Genomic DNA, 25,951 nt, shown 5'->3' with positions numbered 1-25,951 from the left:
TGACGTACGAGACACGGTTCAAGAGTCACACCTTGCGCACAGTTGGCTATGGCCCAGAAGTAATTCGACTGCACTCTGACAAGTTCTAGGTCTGGTCATCATCCTGGAAACAAACAGCGCTAACTACCTCCGTTTTTTACATGAAACTTTGGGTCAAATGTGAATGATAATAACTTGCTTACACGATATCTGCAGCTGCTCCGAAATGTCATAGATCTATACAACAGGGAAGTTTTGAATTTCACAATCTCCGTTTAGTCTCTTACTGGGTTTTTGAAACATCCTCTGTAAACTTAGCAAAGAAAGGAAGTGTGGAAATGGAATTCAAAGGTAGGAATATTAGAAAATAAAATGGTAAAGTCCGCCTACGAAAAGCGAAACTGCGGATTACATTTCCCGTCCAGTTCACGGTGGAAATGACCGCAAAAATGCGGACTCGGCAGTATGAAAGGAGGGAGAGAGTACTGTGTTGTCAGCAGAGAAACAGAAACAGCAGAATAGGTCTGTCAGAACAGCTCAGTGGCTTCGAACGTGGCCTAGCCATTGTATGTCACCAAAGTAACCAGTTCGTCATGGACATTTCAAACTTTCTAAAACTGCCCAATTCGATTTTTGGTGGTGTGATCGTGAAGTGGAAGCAACAACTACAGTTAACTACAGTTAACTAAACCCACAACCGTCGAGTATCGCGGAGGGTGGTTGTAGAAAACCACACGAAATCGGCGGAAGGAATCACTTGTGTGTTCGAAACAGCTAGGGAGTTCAAAAGAATAGGGTACGATGGTGGAGCAATTCATCGTAAGTCAGACATTTCTGTAGTCAGTGCTAACAGACGCCTGAGGCGTTGCAAAGGGCGACGGCACTGGACAGTGGGTGACTAGAAACGAGTGATTTAGAGTGATGAATCACGGTACATCCTGTGGGAGTCCGATGGAAGGGTTTCGGTTTGATGGATACCTGGAGAACGTTAACTCCCATCCCAAGAGTGATTTATGGACAAGGCGGTGTTACAGTAGGGGGGTCTTTGCTCACCTGGTTAGCCGTGCGGTTTAACGCACTGCTTTCCGGGTTGGGAAGGCGTGCCTGTCCCCGGCAGGAATCTGTCCGGCGGATTAGTGTCGAGATCCGATGTACCGGCCACTCTGTGGATTGTTTTTAAGGCTGTTTTCGATCTGCCTCGGCGAATGTCGGCGATTACTGCGCAAACACTTTCTCCACGTACATACCATAATTACTCTACCACGCAAAAATTGGTGTTACTCTCGTCTGGTGTTAGACGTTCCTGGGGAGGGAGGGGGGGGGGGGTTGTCCACTGGGGGCTGAACCGCATAATAACCCTGGGTTGGGTATGGGGCGGCGGTGGGGTACGCGGACTGCTGTAGCCTGTTGTGGGGTTGTGAACCATTGAGGGCTACGGCGGGGACGAAGCCCCTCCGTCGTTTCTAGGACCCCAGTTCTATACAATAGAATACAATACAATAGGGGGTGCTTGCACTTCAGAAAATGGTAATTGGGGAAGGATATGATAAGATTTTACAGCACTGTGTACTTCACACAGTAGAGGATCAGTTCGGAGACGGTGACTGTATCAGCACGACAGCGCACCCTGTCATAAAGTAGCATCTGTGATTTAACTGTTGGTAGAGAATAACGTTCTTGAAATAGACTGCCCTGCCCAGAGCCCGACCTGAACCACTGGAACGACTTTGGGATGGGTTCAGACGTCGACTTCGCTGCAGACGCCAACGTCCAACATGACTACCTTCTTTGGTTTCGGCTCTTGAGGAATAATGGGTTGCCATTCCTCCAGAGACATTCAGACCCCTCACTGAAAGCGTCCCCAGCAGAGTTCAGGGCGTCACAAAGGCGAAGGGCGGATATTTCCCATGTTAATATCCACCAAAAGGTGTACGGATAGTTTTAACAAGATAGTATGCAACAATAATAAGCATTCACAGATTCATCTGTCTAAGGGAAACTGGGAAGTTTCATAAATATTCGTATTTTAAGAAAGATTAATATCGCTATGTTTTAAATAAATTCTTTCGGGTAGTACTGCCTCTCACCTGACAAAAGCACCGAAATATGCATGTAGTGAAAACGCGCAATGAAGCTTTGACGTGGCAACGCGTGACAGAGTGACAGGCGCCTGCTCGTGGGGGAGGAGCCGCCGGCGCATCGGGAGCAATTAGCAGGCGGCCAGGCGACTGCGCAGCCCCGCGCGCGGTCGTGGTCTGCTTGCAGAGTCGCCCGCTTCCGGCATGTGCGCGCCGCCTCCACGCACAGTGCGAACGCCGACACGCTACGACGCCGTTCCTGTGTCTCGAGCGGAAGTCACAGGCGCTGAAACAGCCGTTATAGCTCTGCTAGAGATAGCCGCGTGGAGAGGACGAAAGTTCCGAGCACAATAGCAGAACCACTGTGTGACCCGTCCTCAGAAACGTTTCCGAAGTAAATCTTTCACTCTGCAGCCGAATGTGCACTTTTTCGAAATTCCCTGACAGTGTGAAGCTGTGCTCGGACCGAGACTCGAATGTGGAATTCACGACTCTCTGTCCAGCTTGAGTTCTCCTAGTACATCTCTCCTACATTCGAATTAACTTTGCAGAAGCTCTCGTGCATACCTTATGCGACTGACACACAGAACATGACACGAACGCAGTCAGACAGTAGAAAGAATAGAGGTGAGTTTCTTTTAACATTTGGAAGGAATACTGAATCGTCCGTACAGTACTCGTCAGTATTCTGTAGTTACCAGCATCCCCCTTTCAATATTTTATACAAACATTTGCTGCTTATGTTCAGTGTCACAAAATTGCTCTGTAGGTAAATGTAAATGCCGTGTGGCTGAGCCTCACGTCGGGTAGACCGTTCGCCCGGTTCAAATCTCTTGAGCTGACGCCACTTCAGCGACTTGCGTGTCGATGGGGATGAAATGATGATCATAAGGACAACACAACACCCCGTCCCTGGGCGGAGAAAATCTCCGACCCAGCCGGGAATCGAACCCGGGCCATTAGGTATGACATTCCGTCACGCTGACCACTCAGCTACCAGGGGCGGACGCTCTGTAGGGTAAGGATCAACGATCACAGCTGCATACTTACGGAGCAGAAGGGGAAATTCTAGTGACCGAGAGGGGGGCGGGAGGGTTGGGAGGGGGAATAGATCTTATATTTTCATTTTACTTAATTTCTTAAACTTTTGCTTATGATACAAATATGCGGGTCTGTCAGTTTACGTAAATTTACAGAGATTTGTTGTAGTTATTTGCTATAGAGACGCATCCTGCCTAGCGTAAGACCGTGCTTAGTGGTTGGTTGGTTGTTTCGGGGAAGGAGACCAGACAGCGAGGTCATCGGTCTCATCGGATTAGGGAAGGACGGGGAAGGAAGTCGGCCGTGCCCTTTGAAAGGAACCATCCCGGCATTTGCCTGGAGCGATTTAGAGAAATCACGGAAAACCTAAATCAGGATGGCCGGACGCGGGATTGAACCGTCCTCCTCCCGAATGCGAGTCCAGTGTCTAACCAGTGCGCCACCTCGCTCGGTCGTGCTTAGTGAAGTACTGTTATGTACAGATTATAATTCATGCTTGCGACAGCTTTATATGTATTACAAAATTTCGTATATGTTTCAAGTTGACCAACGTTGGTGTACTACAATACAGCGCTACGGCTTCTTAGCCTCACTCGTCCAAAAACTGCAATCCTTGATTAGGGCTCTGAGCACTATGGGACTTAACATCTATGGTCATCAGTCCCCTAGAACTTAGAACTACTTAAACCTAACTAACCTAAGGACATCACACAACACCCAGCCATCACGAGGCAGAGAAAATCCCTGACCCCGCCGGGAACCGAACCCTGGAACCCGGGCGTGGGAAGCGAGAACGCTACCGCACGACCACGAGCTGCGGGCACAATCCTTGATTAAATGTTCGTTGTGAAACTGTAAAATTTCCTTGACAAAAGTAATCATTAAAATAGTCTTATTCATTGTAGTTTTTTAATTGCGATTATTTTTTAATGAGTTGTCACTAGTCGCTATTATTTTCATGCGAATTTGATTGAAACCTTGATCACTTACCTTCTCTCCGAATTGTTCTAGATTGCTTGGCCTTTCCAGCAAGGTATTTACTACGACGGCTATTTGGGAAGTAGGGCCGGTCGCTCGCGAGAAGAAAACCGCTGCATAAATCAAAAATGTTTTATTTCCAACAGTTAGCCACACCTTCTCTACATAGTCGCCGCGCCGACTTAGACGTTTGTCGTAGCGTTGTACCAGAAATCCAATACCCTCGTCACAGAAGGCAGCTGCCTGTTCCTTCCTCCAACTCTCTGTGCTGGTCTACAGCTCGTTGTCTGTACCTAAATGTTGCCTTCATAGTCAGCGGTTCATGTGGTTCAAATGGCTCTGAGCACTATGGGGCTTAACTGCTGAGGTCATCAGTCCCCTAGAACTTAGAACTACTTAAACCTAACTAACCTAAGGACAACACACACATCCATGTCCGAGGCAGGATTCGAACCTGCGACCGTAGCGGTCGCGCGGTTCCAGACTGTAGCGCCTAGAACCGCTCGGCCACTCCGGCCGGCGCAGTTCATGTGAATAGAGATGAAACTCAGGCGAAACAATTACGGGTTGTATTGTGGTTCATCAAACACTTCCCATTGAAGAAGCTGTAGGAGCATCTTCATTGTCCCTGTAGAGAGCGGCCGAGAATCGTCAAGAAGAAAACGCATGACAGTTATGCTATATGGGCTGCGTGAAATCAGACGAAACCTCTCACCAGGCCCTGATACCTGGCGGGAGACGCTATTTTCTACGCATCTTTAGGGGCTCACTGTGCGCTCAGAACTGAAAACAGTGACGTGGCGCAATTGACGGGCATACTAGAGACACTGCGGAGCACACCTGTGGAAAGCTTCTTCGGATTTTCACTGTGGTTTCCATTTCGCGACCGATCGGACTTTACATTCAGAATAGCTCTAGTACTATGGCAATCGAATTTGACATATTCAGTCCTCTTTGGTATCTGGTTTTGAGGCAGGCTCATGCTGTATGGGTGTAACTTGTCTGCGCATTAGATCGACGGAAGTGACTGAGGAAGCAAAACTCAGCATGCGATGTCTCATTCACATGAAATACCCCTTCTGAAAATGGTCAGAGTCGTAATGGCGTAGATTACTAAGTGATTCGAACATTTTTAGTGTGAATTAAATATTGTTTAAAATTGCGATGGCCGGCAAAGATGCAATTATACCGCTTAGAAATGGAATAGATGCAGTTTCATTAGAAATGGAACCATATAATCAGGTCCTCTAGCGGAGAGTTTATACACTTTCACGTAATGGAGCGTAAACAAGAGAAAAGCACAGGTTTGTATGCGAAATGCTGTCGTTGACAGCCAATTTTAGAGAAAATTTCCGTGCATCGACCAGTGATCTGTTCTATTGTTGCTCAAAGAACAGTGATCTACGTGCGAACTATTTTTGTCGTCTGAACACTGCGCAGGCGTAAATCAGGAACATTGTTCATGGTTATCACTCCGAAATTTATCTCGTAGCAGTTCCTCATTACACAAGCAAACATATGATACGGTCCAGCAGTGCTACTGTTATTTGAAAATTTGCATTACCTGAGGTACTAATTAAAGAAGCTTAGTGGTTAGAGCACTGGATTCGCGTTCGTGAAAAGTGGTGATTCAAATATCCTTCGACCCGTTCTCCGAAATCGCTTAAGGGCAACGCTAAGATGGCTATTCTGATAGGCCGCAAGTAATTACCCCACCCATCTCTGTCCAATACGGACTTATACTATGGCTTTACTCAGCTCTTCGTCGACGTGTGGAACACTAACTCCCTACTAATAGAGTCACAGATCAGAGCTATGAGAAATAATTCCACCCGTATTCGATAGTAATTAATCTTTTTGAGCGAAGCACTATGGTGGATATGATCTCTAAGAAAACAAGAATGATCCGCTCTGTACATGGACGGAGAGCAAAGGGACAGGCGAGGTTTTTTTACACATTCTGCAAAGGCTTGCGTGCAGTTCTTTACCGTGGCGGGGCCGCTCTCCGACAGGTGTTCAGTACAGCGGCGCGGCCTTGGGCTCCGCTGGAGGGCCCCACCCTATTTACAGTTCCCACCTCGGCGGCCGCTCGCTGTTTGCGAATGTCGTTGCTCTCTGCGGCTTACGGCTCTCTGCCGGCAAACCCCGCCCGTCGAGAGGAACACTTCGCGCTTTCCGCACGTTGCTGTTTGTCCAGCAATTCGCACCGGCTTGCCAAACTGCACTGCAGTTGCCCGAAAGTCGCTTCTTCAAAGCTTCACCTTTGTTCTTAAAGCTGTAGACAGCTAGCAGAACAATCTCTGTTTTGCTACACTCTTTAACGAAGGCCGGCCGCGGTGGCCGTGCAGTTCTAGGCGCTCCAGGCCGGAGCCGCGCTGCTGCTACGGTCGCAGGTTCAAATCCTGCCTCGGGCATGGGTGTGTGTGATGTCCTTAGGTTAGTTAGGTTTAAGAAGTTCTAAGCTCTAGGGGACTGATGACCACAGCAGTTGAGTCCCATAGTGCTCAGAGCCATTTGAACCATTTCTTTAACGAAGAAAAGAAAAAGATCGAATTCGCGTTCTTCGCCTTCGCAGTGGTAAAAGAATGTCTCGTTCTAGACTGACTGGCATGGTAAGGCGGTATTGCGCTAGCACTAATCTCAGAGCAACAAATGTTGGTTACGTGTGTTTTTCTACCAGACGCTCTTGTTATATTTGCGAAAGCAAATCAAAGAAGGCTGGTAAATTTAGACAGTTAATTAACTGCGCCAAAAGTATTTCAGACGTAAAACATTTACAACGTAGTACTTCGGAGCACGACCGCGGTAGTGAATTCATTAAGAAGCCATTTGACTCCTGAAGTGAAACTTTTATTACGTTTTCCCCCTTTCAATTGTCTTTCATTTCGAACTCAATGGCTAGTTCATAGAATGAAGGCTTTCACGGCAGGTGTTGTCATCGCTTAACACTTCCGGGCTGAGATGCCGTGATCCATGCATAAGACTCTCCCCTGACGTTTCGCCTTCCGCAGTCGAAGGCGAAACGTCAGGGGAGAGTCTTACGTATGGACTGCGGAAGGCGAAACGTCAGGGGAGAGTCTTATGTATGGACCACGGCATCTCAGCCCGGAAGTGTTAAGTGATGTCAATGGCTAGCCTTTAGTCACATTCAGATGTTTGGTCTTTAAAGACACATTAGAATGTATATAATTAGAGATAGAAATTATGGTTCTACCGAATGTAACTAACGATCTTCTGATACTTGTGTATGGTAACATTAAGGCTTATTCACGTGCCTAATCGAGTCTGGAGTCTGATCTCACATTTTTATTAAGCTTGCATTGCACGGAGTTAAGTGAAAACTTAAGACAGAAGAATAGTAGAACTAGGGTTCAGTCATCTTCCTGATGAGTTCTGAAGGCACGACCCTGTTCTTCATTCCTCTGCATCCAAAATTACGTAGACGACATGCTTATCCTTCGACGTCGGGAAAAATTAGTCCGTAACAACGGGCCTTCAACACAAAATTTGCAGTGGAACTCGAATAAGTCGATAAGTAGCATTGTTGGGCTTGGACACGACATGGCACAGCTGTAGATACGATCTTCAGAAAGCCCGCTAGTCTGTTCGTCATGGCTCACCAAGTTCCCAACCAGAGGAATATTGGGATTCGAGAGTTACCACCACTACCTACGGAGTCTCTGAAACCTGAACTACAGAAGCTAGGTTCCACACACATAGAGGGAACTGATATGGGAGTTACTCAGAAAATGACAACAGAAGATAGGGGGCGAAGAGATGAAGAGGAAGAAAAGTGTTAAACCGTCTGCTTACCATGCGTGCAGAGTGACAGCGACAGGATAATGAAGATATTCCGCCGTCACTAAGCGAGTAACTAAGGCAGCAAACAAGTCGAGAATATCTACGTTCCACGAGAGAAGTAACAGACATTCATATCACACTAGGTGATTATGAACTGAGCTGCGAAAGCAGGTTGGTCTCCAATGGCGCCATTGAAAGATCTATTAAGGTACATTCGGCAAAGAAAGAGCATCATACGAAGCTAAGTCAATATAAATAATCTGCCTTGGCAGGAAATCAGTTTGTGGGTGGCAGTCCAGAACTATTTACAGAATCTCGGAATCGTGCAGGGTAGCCAGACCAAAAGAAATATTTTCGAAGAACTGCATTTTTAACCATTAGCTGTGCTAATAAATCGTAATCTTTACCGCTTTTAGTCTCTCAGACCATCATCACAGGCAGAAAAGGCAGAACATCAAATATGAAGGCGAGTTCCTTTTAAGTGTTTCGAAGTCCACAACATAACAATTAATATACTTGACCTTCTATCATATACCATGACGTTAAACAGCGTCAACTCGACCTTTCAATAATAGTCTTACAATAATACGGGATCGGAAGTGAAGGAACTATCATGAAGATTCTTCGTCACAGTTCTTTCACATTCTGTCGTGTATTATTGTAAGACTAATTTTATGTTGTTTAAGGTCATGGGATGCGATGAACAGTCATGTATACTTATTGTAACGTTGTGCGCTTTCGAGCCACCTAATTGCTTTTCTATCTGATGTTTTGCCTTTTCTTCCTGTAAAGAAATTCTGAGAGACCGAAACCGGTAAAGAGTAAAGGTTTATTAGTACAGCTGAGGGTTAAAAATGCAGTTCTTTAAGCATCTGACAGATATAGAAAGTCACATCGATTAAATATTAAGGAGAGAAAAATTGTTTGGATCGCAAGAAGATCCCCAACAGGAAACGCGAAGACTGACATACTCTTTGAGCTCCCTGGTTGACAACGGCTGCCAGCCGACGGAGTGGCTGCACCCGCGGGCTGCACTTCCGAGTACTGTGATGAGTATGTGGCTAGAAGGAGCGGCAAACATATTCTCGGCCGCTGGGGATATTTCTTTGTTTATTTATCATCCTCAATTGCAACCCGCTTAAATAGGCCGTACAGCCCACACATCTGTAAAGGTGGATGTTATTCAACTCCTAGTACTGCTTTTTGTACTGCTGGTCCAATCAATATTCATCCATGATGAATATTGTTTCCTTGCAGAACTATTACAGCTCAATACTGAAGATTACTTCCGCTACTATAGCCTTCCCGAAACATCAACAGTCAACAATCCATCCGGTGAGATACAATACCATTAACGTCTGACAGATACAAATACAAAAACAAGTACACTACTGGGCATTAAAATTGCTACACCAAGAACAAATGCAGATGATAAACGGGTATTCATTCGACAAATATATTATACTAGAACTGACATGTGATTACATTTTCACGCAGTTTGGGTGCATAGATCCTGAGAAATCAGTACCCAGAACAACCACCTCTGGCCCTAATAACGGCCTTGATACGCCTGGGCATTGAGTCAAACAGAGCTTGGATGGCGTGTACAAGTACAGCTGCCCATGCAGCTTCAACACGATACCACAGTTCATCAGGAGTAGTGACTGGCGTATTGTGACGCGCCAGTTGCTCGGCCACCATTGACCAGACGTTTTCAATTGGTGAGAGATCTGGAGAATGTGCTGGCCAGGGCAGCAGTTGAACATTTTCTGTATCCAGAAAGGCCCTTACAGGACCTGCAACATGCGGTCGTGCATTATCCTGCTGAAATGTAGGGTTTCGCAGGGATCGAATGAAGGGTAGAGCCACGGGTCGTAACACATCTGAAATGTAACGTCCACTGTTCAAAGTGCCGTCAATGCGAACAAGAGGTGACCGAGACGTGTAACCAATGGCACCCCATACCATCACGCCGGGTGATACGCCAGTATGGCGATGACGAATGCACGCTTCCAATGTGCGTTCACCGCGATGTCGCCAAACACGGATGCGACCATCATGATGCTGCAAACAGAACCTGGATTCATCAGAAAAATGACGTTTTGCCATTCGTGCACCAAAGTTGGTCGTTGAGTACACCATCGCAGGCGCTCCTGTCTGTGATACGGTGTCAATGGTAACAACAGCCATGGTCTCCGAGCTGATAGTCCGTGCTGCTGCAAACGTCGGCGAACTGTTCGTGCATATGGTGGTTGTCTTACAAACGTCCCCATCTGTTGATTCAGGGATAGAGACGTGGCTGCACGATCCGTTACAGCCAAACGGATAATGATGCCTGTCATTTCTACTGCTAGTGATACGAGGCCGTTGGGATTCAGCACGGCGTTCCGTATTACACTCCTGAACCCACAGATTCCATATTCTGCTAACAGTCATTGGATCAAAAAAAATGGTTCAAATGGCTCTGAGCACTGAGGTCATTAGTCCCCTAGAACTTAGAACTAGTTAAACCTAACTAACCTAAGGACATCACAAACATCCATGCCCGAGGCAGGATTCGAACCTGCGACCGTAGCGGTCTTGCGGTTCCAGACTGCAGCGCCTTTAACCGCACGGCCACTTCGGCCGGCTAGTCATTGGATCTCGACCAACGCGAGCAGCAATGTCGCGATACGATAAACCGCAACCGCGATAGGCTACAATCCGACCTTTATCAAAGTCGGAAACGTCTTGGTGCGCATTTCTCCTCCTTACACGAGGCATCACAACAATGTTTCACCATGCAACGCCGGTGAACTGCTGTTTGTGTACGAGCAATCGGTTGGAAACTTTCCTCGTGTCAGCACGTTGTAGGTGTCGCCACCCGCGCCAACCTTGTGTGAATGCTCTGAAAAGCTAATCATTTGCATATCACAGCATCTTCTTCCTGTCGGTTAAATTTCGCGTCTGTAGTACGTCATCTTCGTGGTTTAGCAATTTTAATGGCCTGTAGTGTCGTTATTCCGTTTAAGGCTACCTGCAACGTCTTCAACCTCTTTCGAAGCGCCGGTTTTATTGTAAAGTATGTCACAGTTTTAGAACCATCACAGATTAACTGAATCTGAAACACTATTGTTGTGTGCAAAAGTCTTGCTGATGACGATTATTTTTCTTGCATACAATCTTCAACAGAACATTGTTGTTATAGTAGTTGTATTTTTTCAAAAATGTGTGTGAAATCTTATGGGACTTAACTGCTAAGGTATCAGTTCCTGAGCTTACACGTTACTTAACCTTAATTATCCTAAGGACAAACACACACACCCATGCTCGAGGGAGGACTCGAACCTCCGCCGGGACCAGCCACACAGTCCATGACTGCAGCGCCTTGGACCACTCGGCAGTTGTATTTAATCGGTCAGTGGAGTTTTCCGAGGGCTATCCAGGCCTTCATTGACGCCCGACCTCTGTGAGGTCCCGGTGTGCAGATGCCTAGGAGAGCTAGCGATGCTCCAGAGAGGAAGCACGAGGAGGCGGTGCGTGTGAGAGCGGCGGGCAGTTCCGGCAACGACAGTGGCGGCGGCGGCGGCGGCGGCGGCCTGTCGCACAGCCAAGGACGGCCGCCGGAACCCGCAGCCGCGGGCACGCAACCTGCTGCTCGCCTTATTAGAGCGCTATTCTCGGCTCCGCCTGCTTCTGCTCCGTGAATCACCGTCTGCCACAGCCAACACAGCCTTTACCACGTCTGAGAATGTGGTACACACTCAACGTGTTGTTCTTGAAGTGGCAGCTGGCCGTCAACAAGAATCACATGTTGACGTACATCTGCTGGATGGCTGGCTCTGAGCACTATGGGACTTAACATCTGAGGCCATCAGTCCCCTAGAACGTAGAACTACTTAAACCTAACTAGCCTAAGGACGTCACACACATCAATGCCCGAGGCAGGATTCGAACCTGCGACCGTAGCGGTCGCGCGGTTGCAGACTGAAGCGCCTAGAACCGCTCGGCCACTCTGGCCGGTCATCTGCTAGATCTCCAGTCGTAGTCAGCGAGCGAGATAGCCCAGTGGTTAAGGCAGTGGATTCTAACATGGAAAGAGTAGGTTGATACGACACAACCGTCGTAAAACGGCAGTCATGAAGCCTGCGTCTCGCATAAAAATACAGTAAAACCGTATTTCATAGCGAAATATATGGTAAAGTCAAATGAAAACGACACAGATGGAGAAAAAGTAAGTGAACTGCTTATTATTTCAAAAGTAGTCTCTCTGTGCGGCAAGACGGTCACTCCTTCCGTGGAGAAAAGTATGCGGCTGTCAACAGAAGCATGACCGTACCTCGGCGTGCAACTGTATGGAGGAAGTATAAGGACTTCCCAACGAAACTTCTGCAGCATGGCAACATGTGGGAGGTCATTTCCTGTCCTACAACAGATTGGTGCAAAATTCTAGGGTGTTTCGACTTAATGGTTCGCTGCAATTTTTGCCAAGTTTCACGTACCACCGTAACTCCGCGCGTTAATTGAAACGTGTCAAGTCCAAACGCTCAGCAATGTTGACGGCCGGCGTCATTCTGTTGCAGGATAATCCCCCCACATACACACATGTTGCCAACGTAATTTCGACTACGCTGCAGCAGTTTCGCTGGACTGCCCTTACAGATCCTCTATACAGCCCCTGGCCTCAGATACCGATGCTATGCTTCTCTCGAAAGGTCACCTTAACCGCCTCGACCATCCGGTCACGATTTACTTCAAGCCCAAATTCCCAACTTCCGCTTGCCGCACTGCAACGACACCCCCCCCCCCCCCTCCCGCCCATTAACGCCCAGGTCGTAGATTTCTGATTCCCATATGTCGGACATGCCCGACGGAACATATATCACTCGTATCTACACCGCTTTTCTTCGAGCGCAACAAGACAATACTGGAAGCAGGCACTGAATTTTGGAGCGGCAACGGCTGCAGTGTAGCTTTCCAAAGCCAATAGCGGCGTGGGCGCGGCGCGCCTGGCGACGGGTGAAAGTGTGCGCGGGCCGCGAACGCCCGGGGTACCGTGATTCATACCGGCCTGTCGCAGCCACGGCGCAGATTTGGACCCTACTGCGCTTGCGCTGCGGCTGGTCCACGGGTCTGCGACTGACTCTCCGCAACACTACCTGACATGACGGATCTGAAAGATTACGCGGAAGAATGTGAGTTACTGAATACTGGATAGTCATTTGCGTTACAGTGAAGCATTGCCAACAGCATCTGCTTGGGTGTTAGTATGGTAGTCCAATAGGGGGAGTAAATTAGAGGGTAAAAGGATATCAGTGATAACATTCGCTAATGGAAGTAAGGAAGAATTGCAAAACCTAGTGAAGTGAACGAATAGAAAATGGAATGAGCACGTAATATGGACTGAGAGTGAACCATAGAAAGACAGAAACAGGAGGGACTTTCAGAAATGAAATAAGTCATCAGCTTAACAGTAAACGAAGTGAAGGACTCCTACTACCTTGAAAGGAAAATAATATAAAACAGACAAATCAAGGATGACGTTACAAGAGGATAACACAGTCAAAAGGAGCATTCCTTACCAAAAAGAAACTAATAATGATACCAAAATCTTCTGCATAGTCTGTCTGCGTCATATTCCTCTCCAAAATTTAGGATGCTCGACGTTTCAACACTGCTCGGATCTTCCCCTGGTGAGGGCGTAACAGCTGAGAGGATTTTATCAAAATTGGCAATGGCTTGCAGACTTTTCTAACGTAGGACATAATATGAGCAACAGATTTCTACCAATTCTGAGATGTGGCGAAATTAAATGGACTGACAACAAATGAAGGAGGCCCTGCGCAGAATCGACACGGTATAGAATATATGGAAAATACTGGTTAGAAGAAGGGACTGGATAACAGCACACTTGTTGAAATATCAGGGAATAGCTTCCATAATATTAGGGAGAGGAGTAGAAGGCAAAAATTGTAGTGAAAGACAGAGATACGAATATATACAACAGACAAATGTGGACAATGGAGCCGGCCGGAGTGGCCGAGTGGTTCTAGGCACTACAGTCTGAGACCGTGCGACCGCTACGGTCGCAGGTTCGAATCCTGCCTCGGGCATCGATGTGTATGATGTCCTTAGGTTAGTTAGGTTTAATTAGTTCTAAGTTCTAGGTGACTGATGACCTCAGAAGTTAAGTCGCATGGTGCTCAGAGCCATTTGAACCATTTTTGGACAATGCATCAATGGAATGGCTACTCCTACATGATGAGGTCATCAGTCTGCAGTCAAAAGACTAATGATAAAAAAACGTCTCGCAAGCCTGATTTTCAAACAATTACGACACGTTACCCTTTACCAGTAAATACTCTTGTATACAGTTGTCGGAATGTCTTGTGTTGATTAATGGCTGCTAAATCAACTCAGTATACCCAGTCACTAATTCGCCCCTTCGCCCAGCGAAGCGTGACCGGGCTCAAATTGTTGCTACATTCCAAATGAAATGGCGATCTGTCCGATGCCAAGCGCAACATTTTGTCGCTGTGCCACTTCAGCTGGTGTCCAACATTTTATTGCTGTGTCGCTTCAGCTGGAGACTGTGTACTTTAATCGGAACGTAAAGCACGTGTGATTTTAGACAGTCATACTCGTAGCTGTGACATTTCCCCTGAAGCCGCCGAGGTTCTAACTCTCTCTAGGGAAGCATATGTCTGTGCAATAAAACCACGTCGAAGACTTGAGCCGAGCCGGGACTGGCCGTATATCTCTGTTAATTCGCCTCCGTGGAACGCTGTGAACGCTCGGTATATCAAACGGCGCGCGGCTGTAACGGTCCGACAACAGCAGGCGGCGAGCCGGATTTCCTTGACCCGCGTCTGCGCCAGCCGGCCACAGCGGTCCCAGCCTCAAACCTGTTACGCAGAGAGTGCCAGTGGCTGCCGTTGCGTTCTTCTCGCTGGACATTCTCTTCAGGGCGGCACAGTCTCCACACAGTACTAACTAAGCTCTCTTTCACGCTATTCAAACACGCTCATACAATCATCAGTGCCATAATTAGACATACAAGAAATAACTGCTCAACTGAAGAATAAGTTGACAAATACCCCTCTTCCAAGTGTCAACTTGAATAAGATCCTTCTAGGTATTAGACCGAGTCATTTTGTACGCTAAAAGCAACGATGAAACAAAATCGCCGTTTCGACCGTTTTAGCAGCGATCCTCTTCAGGACAACGAAACATTCTCCAAATATGACTTCTCCTTTATTTGTGAAAGATAATTCTATTTGAGGAATTGGAGTTAATAGAATATACTCTAAGAGAAAAAAACGACGCACTATGAAGGAATTATTCGAAATGGACCGAAATCGGTAAATCTAATGTACATGTACAGACAAACAAATATACGCTATTTCAGAGAAATTGGAAGATTTATGCAAGAGAAAGAGCTTCACCAATTGAGCATGTCAATAAAATTCTGGTCCACTTCTGGCCCTTATGCAAGCAGTTATTCAGCTTGACATTGACTGATAGAGTTGTTGCATGTCCTACTGAGGAATATCGTTCCAAAGTCTGTCCAAAAGGCGATTTATATCGTCAAAATGAAATGGCACCCCTGCTTGTCGGCTCACACGGCGGGCGACAGCCAGGTTAGTATCCCAACGCTGTCTCCATACACATCTTCATTGGTAATCGGGATCCATTTCGAAGCGAGAGTCATCACTGAAGACAGTTCTGCTCCATTCAATGAAATTACAGGCAGAAGACATGTCTGGAGACGCCCCAGACACCGGCGGTATACAAATCTAACAAGTAAGGGTCCAAGAACCTCGGCAACTTTGTGAGAGATGTTAAGAAGTTTAGGTTAACTTGGACTAAGTTGGCTGACTAGTGAGGATTTGTGAAACTCAGGAATTTGATAACAAACAATTTATAGCTTTGAATAAACACTAGGCAATTAAGTTTATAATAATCCACAATAATGAGCAAAATAAAAGGAATTTTAAAACCGAATTAATCCGTGCAGCTTTAGGCGACAAAACAGATTTCATTTAATTCAAGTTCTCAGACCTGCACTATAATACAAGGAGAGGAACGCCGGACGCTATATCAGTGTCCCCCGTTGCCTACACTAGCTGACACAAAGCATCACCCGGGTTCCCGGGTTCGATTCCCGGCGGGGTCAGGGATTTTCTCTGCCTCGTGATGGCTGGGTGTTGTGTGCTGTCCTTAGGTTAGTTGGGTTTAAGTAGTTCTAAGTTCTAGGGGACTTATGACCACAGCAGTTGAGTCCCATAGTGCTCAGAGCCATTTAAACATTTTTTTAACAAAGCATCAAACGAACTCGCCAAGGCATGCCATCCATAGCGCACAGTTGTCGGAAGCAAATGTTCAAAAACGTGCTCACCAAATTCTCTTCGATCTACGATGGCCGGTGCTGAAAATCTATATCCTGTTCACCAGCGCTTCTAACCGCTGCTTGCGGCCGATCGTGTTTCTTGGCCCAAAGCGTACTCCACCCAAGTAGCCTCCACCCAGTAGGTCTGCTTCCTCCTGTATTCCGAGCAGTTCTAGTCGTCAGTCCGAAACCACACTGCTGCTACGGTCGCAGGTTCGAATTCTGCCTCGGGCATGGATGTGTGTTAGGTTTAAGTAGTTCTAAGTTCTAGGGGACTGGTGACCTCAGATGTTAAGTCCCGTAGTGTGCACTACCCCGGTACGCTGCACTCGGCCAGCGCTGCCACTTCCCATCCGCTTCCGTCCGAAGACGGAAGGAACTCCTTGAACCGGAGCGATGAGTGCTTTCAAGTCTCACGGGAGATGATCCAGAACCCGTTGTTGGGCAACTACCATAGATAGCTGTGGAGAAACATTACCGATACGAGGCTGCACGACTCACACTTAAGATACAAGACTTATACCTCGTCAAGGAAATGTGTTAACATGCGAGAATAAACAGGACACTTCTGCAGGCCTATGTAATATACATCTCCTGGTTTCCTATATAATTCTTTAATCATCAGGAATTGGTCGTTAAGTGGAGAAATGCCACAGTGTGTTCATTACATTGAGTGGCAACATACTAGGTAAAACTAGAAACCAAGTATCACTGCGGTCATCTAACAGTACTGATAACGATATACTGGATAATTAAATGGAGACATTGTGCTTGCCGCCATTTGTCCTGCATTTCTGTAGTTAAAGACCATGTACTCGCATGGCTTTTGACCCTCCACTTTCTCTTGTTTTCATCGGCAGAGTGGGAAAAGAAAGAGAGAGAGGGAGGGGGGGAGGAGAGAGAGAGAGAGAGAGAGAGAACATTACCCTCATCTCTGTGCCGTTATCTCAGTCATGATTAGTCAAGACGTACGCGACTATCATGCGAAACATATTTGGATTGAAAACCAGAAAAATTCTGCCAGATAATATTCCTACGTCCTTCAGTCACGACGATAAATTCTAGCATAACAATCATCCATTAATTAACAGAAACTTTATTAACACTATCACTGCCGCTCTGTGACCGTCCTTATTTCTAATACAAATAGAGGCAGGACAGTAGCGTCAATATCTTTTCCAAGACCACGATCAACAGTTAACTGTTCAAGTGAATATCGAATGGCCCGTAGTTGTTCGAAGAGCAAAAAAACTTAAAACGGATAAATTAAATATAAAAGCCACACAGATGTGATTTAAGTTACTGAAATGCCTGAGGACTTCAGCTTTCCTCAAAACTTCGTGTAACTCCACAAAGCGAGGAAAATTATTTTCGAAAGGATCTTATGCAACGACAAAGTTCCTGACGTCCAAATTATGATCGCTGTGGAGACCCGTAAAACGTGTGGGGTTCTTCCAATGCAGCCAACGACCTTCCTGCAGTGACAACACCGGTTCCCGTCAAATAACCAACGATAAGCGTTGTCGGGCTGGGCTAGCACTTGGATGGGTGATCATCTGGTCTTCCGAGTGCTGTTGGCAAGCGGGGTGCTCTCAGCCCATGTGAGGCAAATTGAGGGGCTACTTGATTGAGAAGTAGCGTTTCCGGTCTCGGAAACTGACATATGGCCGGAAGAGCGGTGTGCTGACCACATGCCCCTCCATATGCACATCCAGTGACGCTTATGGGCTGAGGGTGACACGGCGGCCTGTCGGTACCGGTGGGCCTTCATGGCCTGTTCGGGAGAGTTTAGTTTTAGTTTTTAGTTTTAGTTCTTCCAATAATCAATGTGCTGAAACTTCACAACATCTAAATTCTGAATGTGAGATTCGATGAAGGCATTTCGAAGTTTCGCTCATTAAGAAGATCAGATCTTCCAACAAGAATGGGCAGGAACAATACTTCTTTGATGATGATGTCATTCAGTAGGTCTAGTGAGTAAAAACAACAACAATCATAGGGGAAAATAATCCTGTTTCAAAGGCGCATAAATGGCAAATCAGATCAAGTTTTAAGTACAACATACTAAAAACACGAGGCCACAGTAAGAAGCAGAAAGAATTTTCATGGTAGTCTCACTTTACTTTGAGTTACATTCTTATACACTCTTGACTACTACAAGACACGTAAACGGAGTTGCTAATTTTACATTTAAAAGTTGTTTATTAGGCCATTGTTAGAAAGAAAACGTAACGGCACTTGAAGAGCAAATGGTCTGTTTAGCCTAAGGACAGCTTTCTGACGATTGATTGGGACATTCATATATCATCTCATCAAATCAAATTCAAAACACCAGTCGCATTACGTTAATTACGATGTTATTTCATTTATTTGTTCTTCCTTAAACGCTATATGTTACAGAAACTACATTTTGGCTAATTTGCCACTTCATTATCTTACGCTTACATTAATGTCCTGTTTTCTGTCAGAAAATTCGCTACTGTATTCTCATAACCTGTGCTAGGTATGAACAGCAGCATTTTTCAACCGTGTCTATCAAGAAAACCTCTTAAGGATGTCTCTCCATCAGAGAAGTAAACGCCCGGTGTTTCGGGAGAAAAAGAGCTGGGATATATTTCTAAATTCATTAATGTCGTTTGTTCAGACCTTTTTTTAACAGTATTAGTAAAAAACGATTCATTCCTCAAGAATTTTAAATCTAAATAGATTAAATCTGTAAGATTGAACGATGATTTGGAAATTCGTTAACCGTGAAACTACGGCACTTGGTATACCAAAATTGGTGCACTGTCATTTCATGCAAGATGCGAGGAAAACCAGAGCGGAAGCGGCCGAGCGTGTGTCTGTTAACTGTACTGGTTGCTAGAGACACGCGCAGTGCTAACGAGTACCCAGCACTTCTGAGGAAATGGATGGAGAGAGCGATTTATCTGCCGATACCGTGCCGCACCGAACCGGTTACGCCCTCTAAGCGCGGAGCGCGCGCGCAAGCTCGTTTGCTTCTCATGTTCTTCCTCTGTAACGACACGGATTTCTAGAAAGCCGATATCGTCGTTGTAGTTTATGCCCTATATTTGGAAAGAGCAAAAAAGATAACCATAAATGTTTTCGGCTCCTTACTGAAACAGTACCACTTTGACTATGGCATCGTAATACATTGTGTACAAACTAAGCTTCTGTAATTAACTACCAATCTTCCAACGATCTTTTATCTTTTGTCGTAGCATATGCCTCGACCTCTTAGGTGCAAACGCCCGGTAGGTATGTTATTTGAAGTTTATCACGTTTGTGAAACCCTCCCAATGGCGTTATATTTACCAACAATATGTTAGTACTGTTCACCTCAACCGAAGGCATTTTGGACCTATTTTCCTTACCGCCACAAACTGAAAGTTAACGTAATGAATACGTGCATGGGTACGTACTCATTTGGAGTTCCTTAACGTAAGAGTTTTATCCTGTTATAGATTACCAGATGAATTTCAAAATAAATAAATTTGTTGCCTTCATCGTTCACATAAGTATATGAATTACCGTTACTTTGAATTTCGTGTTTTATACAGCAAAGTCACAAAAATTTCAGATATTTTCCTTTTCAAATTGTCATGGTACGATAAACTGTTCTTTCAAATGTATGAACTATTCTTTTAAATATATGAAATATTTAGTATTAGATTTCAGGGTGTCGTAGGATTATTTACTTTCTTACGTAGAGAGCCACAAAAAACGCCTTAGACTGAAAGTAAATCCAATGAAAAAATAATAAATGAAATTAAAGAGGAAGGGGCACACATCAGCATGTTACAGAGAAGAAAAACTAAATTTATAGGGCTCCTAATTTGACGTACAAGTTTCACCTAAAAAAAACTTCTTAAAAGCAAAATTCCCAGAAAATCTATATTACACCATGTTATCAGTACAATGAACTGAGGCAACGACAAGCAAATGATAATGAGTTTATGCTCAGCGAATGAGATACATAGCTTAATTCAATTAAGCTAAGGTCTTGCAATAACGCGTGCATTTACAAGCCTATTGAATCTATATGACTTACTACTTGCGCATTGATGATGGCTATAGTAGCTGAAATCTAGATACGCAATAAAGAACTGATTGTATCGCGACTATTTGCGAACTTCCTTCCTGTTTGAACTAAAAGTTAAAGATGGCGAGAGACAGTATCTGATGATGGACTCTCGCATGAGTCGTATGATGTGACGGCAATAAAGATAGTGACACTAGCCACATTGGCAACACAACGCACTCAACCGTACATCCGAACAAATGGCCACAAATACGTTCAGGATGACATAACTAGACTAGTAGTGCCGAGTCAAAGATGAATGAAAAGTACTGTAAGACACGGAGGGAGAAGCACTGTGCTCCATGTCGTTGCTGGGAGCGCCTGGCCACTAGGCAGCCCGCCACACCGCTTGGAGACGCCTGTGCCAGGCAGTGGCGCAGCCGTCCTTGGCACGCGCTCGCCTGCCGCCCGTGTTCCTGCAATGCGATCGCACGCCGTAAACTTGCAGTCCTCCAGGGTGCTGTCTCCCGCTCGGGGATGCGGAGGGTCAGGGCCACTTCCTGTCCCCGCTTCGATAAATAAGCTGGTGATGCCATCGGTTTGGCTGAATGCCACTGGGAAAGTCCTCAGGCACCAGTCGCTTAATATGAAACCCGGTCGACAACGTGCGTAGAGTACCGAGTATCCTCAGAGCTACGTGACTGTTGACTTTGGAGAAGTTCAAGCTACACGCGCCTGGTGACCTAAAGGCGAGATCCATTTTGCAACGAAGTTTTCCACGCTTCTTAGGTTTGCGTATTCAGAAGAATGACTCTTAATACGCAATCGCCTAACAAACCCTGCAGTCAAAGGTATCTGACAGGTAAAAAGCCTAAACTTTCGGGAATATCGGAAGTACCGACTGGAAAGCAAGAGTTCTTGAAATGATGACCATGTTCAGTAGAGAAAGTAATTTTCTGTAGAGTTATTTTCAAGTTTTATCCTAGAAGTGTGTTATCCTAGAATACAATTTTGGGAATATAATTTTTGTTCTCGGAACAGAGTATGGAAACGGAGGACGTTAAAAAACTGTACTCTCAGACCTGCCACGTAAGCGACGAAAGGATACGAATTTCCCCTCCTCCCCCCCTCACACATATACACGGATAATAGCTGACACATCGCACTCGTCAGCCGAAAAGGCAAAATTTAAGTCATAATTTTCACCCTTACCGTAGTCGAGTACTAGTCGCAGGAAATTAATTGCCTTTAACCAAAGCTTTCTTTCCCAGAAAATTTATTCCTCGCGTGATTATAGTAAGTCACAGTGTTCTTTTAGTAAGCGCGAAAGCATAAGCATCACAAAAACGCTTCCCCCCCCCCCCCCTCCCCTCGAATGCCAAACGCTATAAGTGAAGCGTTGCGCATCATTGTTGAAATGACCGCCCGCGTTAGCTGAGTGGACCTGCAGCACTGATCACAGAAGTCGCTCAGCTCACTACGAACACTCTTCCGGAGGATGCAGTGCATGCCCTCCAAGACGACGTAACCACAGACGAAGTGGTAGATGCTATCAAGGCGGGTTCCGATAACAGGTCTCCTGGACCTGACGGTATACCCATCGAATTTTATAAAAGTTTTCAGTATTTGTTGGCTTCCACGTGGACGGCAATCGCACAAGAGCTGATGTCACCGAGGACAGTGGTCCCGAGCGCCTTTCTAGAAGGAATTATTATCCCCGTACATAAACCGCGCGGGTTATCGAGGGTCCAGGACTATCGACCAATTACTTTGCTCAACAGCGACATGAAAATATTCACACGGCTACTGGCATCGCGACTCAAGAAGGTCGCACGTTACGTCACATCCTGCGACCAGACTTCCCTAGGAGGCGACAACAACATCCGTACGGCCCTTTGCCGTTACAGAGACATGATAGCATTAGCGCATCATCAGCGTCTCCCTGGCGCCTTGGCTTCACTGGACTTTAGCCAGGCTTTCGACCATGTTGACCACTTCTATTTACGGACAGTTCTTCAGCATATGGGTTTTCCTGGCGGTATTGCAACAGTGGTTATGCGCCTGTTGAGTAGTGCAACCTCTAAAATCATGTACAATGGTCGTCTTACACCGTTCCTGGTCATCGCACGATCTGTACGGCAAGTATGCCCTCTTTCCACGATTATGTATGCTTTCGCCTTGGAACCCCTGCTCCAGGGCATGCGCCAACGTTTGGAAGGCATGGCTGTGCAAGACCACCGTTTTTGTTGTACAGCTTACGCAGACGACATAGTACTATATCTGCGCAGTGAAGATGAAGTGCGAGCAGCACTGACATGGGTGGCGACTTACGGCGAAGCGTCGGGGAGCTGCCTCAACGTGTCAAAATCCAAGGTCCTGCTCATTGGTGAGGGCTTGCCGGAGAGATGCGCTGCCCCCCTTAGTGTCGCCGCCACCATACGGTGTCTTGGACTTGATTTCACAGCAGACCTGCGCCGCTCAGCGGCTATCAATGGTAGACGATTGCTACAGACAATCAGAGCAAATCTCGCAGATCACCGGCTACGAGCTCTCGACGTTATCCAACGCGCGCAATACGTGAACATGTATCATGCTTCCCGTATACCACACGTGGCTCAAGTACTACCAGTCCCAAATCTCCTGGCGCGACGACTGTTGATGGCTTTCGGCTCCTTCGTCAGCTCGGGGATGTTATTCAAGGTGCAGTATGAATCCCTTGCACTGCCACGAGATCGTGGCGGGGTGGGACTCATCCACGTGCCGACTCGTGTCAAGGCACTATACGTCAGCTCCCAACTCAAACTTTGGCATCGTTGCCCGCAGAGCCTTACTAGCCTCCTGCTTCACAACTTTGCACCGGCCTCCTTGTCCGCCCCAGTACTGATATCGACCATTCCAACCCCCTTTTATTAGATCCAACGATTTTTCCTGGAGTTCAGTTATATCTACCGGTCCTTACCACTTACACGTTTGTACTTCACGAAAACAGTCTCCGAATTGTTACAACAGTGCCGCCCGTCCAACCCCATCGAACGTAAGTATCCACAGTACGTGTGGCGACACATATGGAAGGCGATCCATGCGCGTTTTCTCGAATCAGATGTTCAATCAGCGTGGTACATCACCGTGAATGGCAAACAAGTTAACCGAGATCGTCTGCACCGCATCCATCTCGCCGATTCATCCCTCTGCACCCACTGTGGAGTGGATGACACGGATGTCCACCGGTTCCACTGTGGCACAGCGCTAGACGTCTGGACACTTGCGCGGCGAATTTTGGCGTTTCTTACTCGCCAGACACCGGCTCAGATCGACGTCCACATGCTTTTGTACCCCGATAAGACTTTCTACCCCTCCGCCAAAACTAACTCTGTGAATTGGATCTGTGGCCACACGATCCGCTATCTTTTTACTTCAGGCGACAAGTCTACGCTAGGATATTGGACTTATCTCAACGAACGACACTGCGTCCTGAAACGCAACCCACGCTATAAACAATATTTTTCTAATTTCTTACGGAGCGCTTTCGATGACCCACATAGTAGCTGGAACGTCCAAGCCCTGAGAAGCTGAAAACTGTATAAAACGAACCGAACTGAATAGATCTGCTACCCAGAACTCACGCCTGCGCCATGAGAAGACACGTTTGGACGAGCTGGCATGCTGTAGGCGGATACACTTCAGGAGCTCCTGTTAGAACTGGACTTTAACTACAAGTCGCATGACGACTTAAAAAGCTTTTCCTTATTTCTTCCTCATAGTTTGTTCTTAAAGGAAAAAGACATTTGATTTTGGCTTTGAGAAACTTTTTTTATTCCAAAGGATTGCTTCTTCGCCAACAAGACGAAGGAGACTCATTTTTGTTTACTGGAAGGAGAAACCGGTATAAAAAAAAAAAGTGGTCAGCGCGACGGAATGTCAATCCTAAGGGCCCGGGTTCGATTCCCGCTGGGTCGGAGATTTTCTCCCGTCAGGGACTGGGTGTTCTGTTGTTCTAATCATCATCATTTCATCCCCATCGACGCGCAAGTCGCCGAAGTGGCGTCAAATCGAAAGACTTGCAGCAGGCGAACGGTCTACCCGGCGGGAGGCCCTAGTCACACGACATTTATTTATTGTTAAAATTCCGAGAACGTACGTTTGTACAAGAGGCAATTAATATACTACTTCACACTAAGTATATTTCTGCGAAAAAACCATATATGCAAGATTAGAGACATTCGAGTTCACACGGACGCTTGTCAACAATCGGTTCTCCTGCGCACTTTTCGCGACTGCAAGAGGAAATGGGAGAAGTGGCAGTGATACACAAAGTAACCTCGGCGGAATATAGGTATAGATTTAAACTCAGTAGTATTATCAAACTTAGAATCCATCGAACGCAACGAGAATGAAATGATCAAGAAAGCGTGTAGATAGTCCGTGGCTTCACATTACACGTTACTAAACTAACATTACTTCACATTCATTTTCATAGAACAATATCTCCTAGAAATTGAGCTGCTCGTCATTATGACATCTTTTATGCTGTGCAGATATCGACGAGTGCGAGGACCCGGCCATCAGGGCCCGCTGTGTCGCCAACGCCGAGTGCTGCAACCTGCCGGCACACTTCTTCTGCAAGTGCAACCCGGGCTACGAGGGAGACGGAGAGGTCGAATGCAGAGGTAAGTCAGCCAATCGTCCACGGTTGTGATTGCTGCCTAACAGAAGTTCCTCGCGAAGAGACGAACACCTCTGTTGACCTGCAGTAAATGACACTCTTAGAAGTGCACACAATGACTTCGTGCTTGCGGGGTAGAAAATGGGTTCTGCGGCTATAACTCCAGTTAAATCTTTTCATTGTATGTCATGTGAATATAAACAGACCAAACTACTAACACATTATTAAGCTCTGTACAGACCGAGATACGGAAGCAAATATATTTTGAATATTACGATGTTCTTTTTAGCGGCGTTAGAAAGCCATTTAAAAGACGAGTACAGTGATATAAGACTTGTTACTGTTGAAGTTCAAAGTTTTCGAAAAACTGTCCAAGAATGTGCTAAATTGAAACGCAAGATGGCTGGAATCTGCTATTTCGGTGTAAACGTCGCCAAGTGCTCTTATGCCAGGCTCCGTCGTTATGCGCAGTAGGAATAGGCTTACGCTGCTAAGATAAAATGCGTTTTCTTTGGACTCTACTTGTAAGACATACACACAGAGTCAGCTAAGACCGTTGTAAATGGAGCTGTACAGTTACTGCTAGCTTATTAGAAGAGTCTTAGGAAAACTTTACTCATGTTTAATTGAACACCTTTTGTGGAAAGAAGTAAAAAGGTGAAAGGCACGAGAGCTCCATTTGGTGGTGTTTACACGGCAACGGCGGATTGCGGCCGCCTTGACTTACAATTCTAGTACATTTCACGGCTATTTTTGTGAAAAGGTTCAATGTCAACTTTGGAATGCTTTTAAAAGGATGTGGTTCCATTAAAAAATATTTGTTTGATACCTCTGTTGATACAAGAGCTTGGAGTATAAACTACGTAACAAAATTACGTGTCTCTCTGTGTGCCGTCATTTGCCTAAAATCTCGTTTAGATATCCTGAACCGTTCACAAAAGGGGTGTTACGTCTTACGAGACTTGGTCTTAACAAGCTTCAACAGTTTCCTTGCTGCCGTTCGTTCCAAAGTGAAAGAT

At 46.1% G+C, this 25,951-nt stretch overlaps 1 protein-coding gene across 1 annotated transcript in view; it reads left to right on the top strand.

Annotated features, from left to right (window-relative positions):
- LOC124775374 overlaps positions 1 to 25,951 on the top strand; it is a 607,101-nt gene that overhangs the window by 169,841 nt on the left and 411,309 nt on the right. Inside the window, exon 6 of the mRNA XM_047250212.1 lies at positions 24,805 to 24,936. Coding sequence (XP_047106168.1) covers positions 24,805 to 24,936 — 132 coding nt within the window. The remainder of the gene's footprint in view (positions 1 to 24,804; positions 24,937 to 25,951) is intronic.

This window comes from Schistocerca piceifrons, chromosome 1, assembly GCF_021461385.2.
Source record: "Schistocerca piceifrons isolate TAMUIC-IGC-003096 chromosome 1, iqSchPice1.1, whole genome shotgun sequence".
Taxonomy (NCBI): domain Eukaryota; kingdom Metazoa; phylum Arthropoda; class Insecta; order Orthoptera; family Acrididae; genus Schistocerca; species Schistocerca piceifrons.
This window is presented reverse-complemented; position numbering and strand designations above follow the sequence as displayed.